Consider the following 6,156-nt stretch of genomic DNA (forward strand, 5'->3'; position numbering starts at 1 on the left):
TCTGGGATCCCTTGGGCACTAGCTCACTCTGTGGTCTTTAGGCAAATACATAAAACCTCTGCTGCCTGCTGCCTGTCACTCATAGTTCTCCTGTGACTCATCCCACACTAGCTCTTGAGGACTCCTTTTGAGACAGGTGATTGAGGCTTTTTTCACGTGCGATGAAATTTCAGGTGAAAGAATAAGAGTTATGGGCTTATAGGGGCCTAAGGGAGGTAGTTAGGAGATACTTGTGGCTGTGCTAGTTTGATCCTTCATCCCTTCCATGCAATAGATGTTAATTTTTTTTCATTGTCTATTTGGGGGAATTACATTGGGCTTCAGTGTGCCAGACTGGGGGAATGCACAAATAATGAAAAGATTGTATTCAGACCTTAAAATTTCACAATCAGTTGAGGAAGTGTTGCCAGAAAATCAGATAAGCTCCAGTGCCTGAAATAGGTGTCTGATGAATCTCTGTGAACAGCAAGTAAGGTTCCATGTCATTCTCATGAGACATGACTACCTTAAACCACACTGGGGTCAGCCACACAGTCTTCCGCTTGCTGGGCATCCCTGGCCTAGAGGACCAGCACTTGTGGATTTCTGTGCCCTTCTTCATTTCCTATGTCATCGCCCTGCTTGGGAACAGCCTGCTCATCTCCATTATCCTCACAAAGCGCAGTCTCCATGAACCCATGTTCCTCTTCCTCTGCATGCTGGCCGGAGCAGACGTTGTTCTCTCAATGTCCACGGTGCCTCAGGCCCTGGCCATCTTCTGGTTCCACGCTGGGGAGATCTCCCTGGATCGCTGCATCACTCAGCTCTTCTTCTTCCATTCCACCTTCATCTCTGAGTCAGGGATCTTGCTGGTGATGGCGTTTGACCGTTACATTGCCATATGCTATCCATTGAGATACACCACAATTCTTTCAAACACGCTAATTGGGAAAATTGGAGCCATGATCTTTCTGAGAAGTTTTGGTACAATTTTCCCAATAATATTTCTTTTGAAAAGATTGACTTTCTGCAAAAGTAATGTGCTCATGAACACTGGTTGTAAACACATTGTTTTGGCCCGTGTTTCCTGTGATGATATCCAAGTAAACATCTGGTATGGGTTTTTTGTTCTGATGTCAACAGTGGCCTTAGATATTGTGCTAATTTTTATTTCTTATGTACTGATCCTCTGTGCTGTCTTTCGAATCCCTTCCCATGATGCCCGCCACAAAGCTTTCAATACTTGTGGCTCTCATGTCTGTGTCATCATCCTCTTTTATGGGCCTGGAATCTTTACAACCCTTACTCAGCGGTTTGGACACCACATCTCACCCCATATCCATGTGCTGCTAGCCGATGTCTGTGTTCTGGCTCCACCTATGTTAAATCCCATCATTTATGGGATCAAGACCAAACAGATTCGGGACCAGATGGTTCATGTGTTGTGCACAAAGCAGAAATAACGTCAAAGTTTGAAGATGAAATTGTTTTCTTAGTTATTCTATCTATGCATGGGTTGACTTTAACTTCAAGAGATGGCGATGCTTAGATATCCTTGGGGGTTTAATTTGCTCTTACTTCATAGAATGGAGAACAAGAAGTGTCCTTATCTAAACCTCCCCTTATCCCTAGACTGGGGGGTTGGAATGAGAAGAAATGGAGACAGTGGTGTTTTCTGGATAAATGCTGAACTGTTATTCTTGCCTGATGTGTTTTATGCTTTGAAGGGCTGTACTTGTTCTGCTCGTTCCATCAAGTTTATGACAGTTTTCCATCCATTCTCCCATATGATCTCTGTATGTTTAATGTTTTGCATTTACAGGATCATTCCCATCTGTTTCATAGCAAAATTAAAACATAGCCTTGAGGTACTGCTTCATTTCTCTTCATTTCATATAAGAGCAAAGCACCTGGAATGGTTTGTTCACTCATAGGTTTTAAAATTTCTCCTTATTTTTCTGTAGATCCCTGTCTATTTTGGCTTTCACCTGCCAAATCTCGCTGAAACTGTACTTGTCAAGGTCCTAAAGATCTTTAAATTGTTAATAATAAAAATTCATACTCAACATATTCAATATAATAGCAACATTTTGATATATTCAGTCAGTCTCTCTCCCTTGAAAATATTTAATCACACACTTCCTGAGCTCCTGTGATCTACTGGTTGCCCCTCACACCCCTTTGATGGGTTTTTCTCATCTCCTGACTTCTTTTAACTCTGGAAGTCCTCAGGGTTCAGCTCTTGAAACTGTACACTTATTTACAATCACTTGCTGATCTCATGTGTTCTTATAGCTTTAGACACATCAGTATGTTACGACTTCCCAATTTAAATCTCCAGACTCTCATTTGTTCCTCAGGCTTAACCTTCTGATTTTCTGTATACCTGCTTTGTATATCTAATAGGATATCAAATGTGATATGTCAGAAACAAAACTCCTGTTATTACCTCCATTTTCTTTCTCCAACAGCCAAACTTTAATCATTTAAATGCAAATTTATTCTTCTGATTGTTCAGGCACATGCACTGTTATTATCTTTCTCTCATATGCTGTATCACTTAAATATTCTAACTGGGGTGATTTCTTGTGTCTTTTAACCTCCTACAAACACCTAGATGTTGTATATTTTCATCCTAGTATTTTAGTTTATTACGAAAGCTGTCTTCACATATAATACCTTTTTAAAGTATACAATTTGTTGGTTTTCATTGTATACCTTTTTAAAGTATACAATTTGTTGGTTTTCAGTACATAACAAAATTATATAACCATCATGGCTATTTAATTCCAGAACAATTTCATCGTTCTCCAAATCTTACATTTTTAGGATGATACCATTAAAATATTGATCAGACTTTCTCAGTTCTCTCATCAAAGTGTACCAGTGGTCATCCAGAGTAAGGAACATGGTCCTTACAAGGTTTTAAAGGTCATACATGGCCTGGTATCCTATTTCTTTCTTGCTTCCTCATTCTGCTTCAACAATAGTAGCTCCTTTCTTCTTTCCTAAATGTGCCAGGGATTTACCTTCTTAGTGTCTTGGCACTTGCTATTTTCTCTGCTTAGTTCCTTCTTTGCTGAAATATTTGCATGACTTGGTCCCTTCCCTCTTTCAGGTCACTGTCCATTAGAACATTCTCAGTGATACCTTCTCTAATCATTCTATTTGAGATTGTGTTTCTTGTGACATCTCTCCACTGGCATTCTGGCACTCTGTGAGCTTTCAATACATTTGTACTTCTACAACATAACATTGGTGATGATGACAGCAAAATCTTACATGGAGTGGCTAAATATTGGCTTTGTCTTCTTTTTTATTTTCCATATTCTTTCCAGTAAGTATAAGTTTAGTGAGAGAAAACCCCTCTCTGTGAGCTCTTCACTGTTACATTCTGCAGCTCCTACAAGAATTCCTGACACTTCTTAAGAACTCATGAAACATTTGTTATATGAATGAATTAATGCATGAATGAATCAGAAGATAATTGAATGAATAAATTATATGATAGCAGTTGCTGATGAAAACTTTTTCCCCACAACTTGAAAGAAGGCACATTTATTACTTCACCATTTCTGTGGGTCATGAATCAGGGCACCATGTGACTGGTCCTCTGCTTCAGGGTCTCTCAGAAGGCTGCAAGCAAGGTATCAACCTGGACTTGGCTGTTTTTAAATAAAATAAGATTTATTCACATACCATGCAATCCATCCAAAGTGTACAACCAAATGGCTTTCAGTATAGTCAAAAAATTGTGTGATAATAACCGCAATCAATTTTAGAACATTTTTATTGCTCCAAAAAGATAATTCCTATACCCCCTATTTTCCTCTCTTGTTGACACTTAGCCCTGGTGTGGTTCCTTTGTTACAAATGAGAGGGTATACTGAAATAATACCTTTAGTGATAGTCCATAGTTTGCATTAGGTTTATTTTTTCCCATAGACCACCCTATTATTAACTTCTTGTCGTAGTGATATATGTATGTTCTAGTTAATTGACGAACATTCTTATATTGTTAATATTAACCACATTCATCATACTTAACTGTGTTCACTGTGATATACAGCCCCATGTTTCATCCCCTGGATTTGTTCTAGTGACATACAGGACTGTAAACTTCCACTTGCCTTTACAACTACAATCACTTATGCAATTCTTTGTTGTTAATTGCATTCACAATAATGCGCTATCATGACCTCTATCCATTTCCAAACATTTACAACCCATTTTACTCAAAATTCTGCACAAATTAAGTATGAATTCTGCATTGTCTATGTTCATTCCAACTCCTGGTAATCTGTATTGTCGATATTAATTCCATTAAGCTCTTCATTATAATTTGTTCATATTAATGAGCCCATACAATATTTTCCTTTTGCATTTGGCTTATTTTACTCAACATAATGTCCCCAACGATTAGCACATTTTAAAATGACAGTGGGTATCCTTGTCTTTTCCAGATCTTAGAAGGAAAGCTTCCAGTTTTTCACCATGGAGTATTAAATTAACTGTGGGTTTTTCATATATACCTTTTATTTCATATATGCCTTTTATTGTTACATGCATCAGTACTTCATTTCTTCTTACAGCTGAATAATATTCAATAGTATGTACTACCACATTTTATTTATCCCTTCATCAATTGATGGATACTTTTTGTTTTCATCTCTTCGCCAATGTGAATAATGCTGCTATGAACAGTGGTGTGCAAATGTGTGTTAGTGTCCCTGCTTTCAGTTCTGAGTTTATACCTAGGTGAGGAACGGCTAGGTCATATAACAATTCTATACTTAGCTTCTTGAGGAACTGCTAAATTGTCTTCCACAGCGTCTGTATCATTCTACATCCAAACTAAGAATAAATAAGTGTTCCTATTTCTCTACATCCTCTCCAACATTTGAGCTTTCTGTTTGTTTGTTTTTATTAATAGTGGCCATTCTAGTAGGTGTGAAATGATAACTCATTGTGGTTTTGGGTTACATTTCCCTAATAGCTAGTGATGTTGAGCATGGTTTCGTGTAATTTTTAGCCATTTTTATTTCTTCTTTGGAAATGTATTTACTCAACTGTTTTGTCCATTTTTAAATTGTATTTTTGTCTTTTTCTTGTTGATTTGTAGGGTTTCTTTATATATTCTGGATATTAAGCCCTTATTGTATATGTGGTTTCCAAATATTTTCTGCCACTGTGGCAGTTGTCTTTTTACCCTTTTGATGTCTTTGAAGTATAGATATATTTTCTTTGGGGGAGGTTTCATTTACTATTTATTCTTTCATTGCTTGTGCTTTGGATATAAGTTCTAAGAAACCATTCCCTGCCACAAGATCTTGAAGATGTTTCCCTATATTTTCTCCTAAGAGTTTTATGGTCCTTATTCCTATTTTAGTTCTTTGATCCATTTAAGAGTTAGGTTTTGTAGAAAGTGTGAGGTAGCGATCATCTTTCATCCTTTCTGCATATGGATATCCATTTCTTCCAACAACATTGTTGAAGGTACTGTATGCAGTCCCAGTTGGGTGACTGGGTAGCCTCATCAAACATAAATTGGCCACAGATGCAAGGGTGTATTTATGAATCTGAATTCTGCTCCATTGGTCAAAATATCTATCTTTATGCCAGTATCATGCTGTTTTGACCACTGTAACTTTATAATATGTTTTAAAATAAGGAAGTTTGGGTACCCCAACTTTGTACTTCTTTTGAAAGATGTTTTGGCTCACTGAGGCTCCTTACCCTTCAAATAATTTCTGATTGTTTTTTTTCATTTCTGCAAAGTAGGCTGTTGGAATTTTTATTGGAATTGCATTGAATCTGTAAATCAGTTTGGGTAGAATTGATGTCCTAATGATATTCCAACCCATGAATATGGAATATCCTTCCATTAATTTGACTTCTTTTATTTCTTTTAAAACTGTTTGTAATTTTTTGTATACATATCCTTTGTATCTTTGGTTAAATTTGTTCTAGATATTTGATTGTTTTAGTTGATATTGTAAATGGAATTTTTTTCTTGATTTCCTCCTCTGATTGCTCATTACTAGTGTATCAAACACTACTTATTTTTTCATATTGATGTTGTGTCCTGCTCCTTTGCTGAACTTGTTTATTAGCTCTAGCAGCTTTGTTGTAGATTTTTAGGGACTTTCTAATATAGGATCATATCATCTGCAAATA

At 36.9% G+C, this 6,156-nt stretch overlaps 1 protein-coding gene across 1 annotated transcript; it reads left to right on the top strand.

Annotated features, from left to right (window-relative positions):
- Window positions 1–497: 497 nt before the first annotated feature.
- LOC143643506 (olfactory receptor 52B4-like) lies at window positions 498–1,442 on the top strand. The gene has a single exon (XM_077112127.1). The coding sequence runs from the start codon at window positions 498–500 to the stop codon at window positions 1,440–1,442; it is 945 nt and encodes a 314-aa protein (XP_076968242.1).
- The last annotated feature ends 4,714 nt before the right edge of the window (window positions 1,443–6,156 follow it).

Source organism: Tamandua tetradactyla, chromosome 8 (assembly GCF_023851605.1).
Source record: "Tamandua tetradactyla isolate mTamTet1 chromosome 8, mTamTet1.pri, whole genome shotgun sequence".
Lineage (NCBI taxonomy): Eukaryota > Metazoa > Chordata > Mammalia > Pilosa > Myrmecophagidae > Tamandua > Tamandua tetradactyla.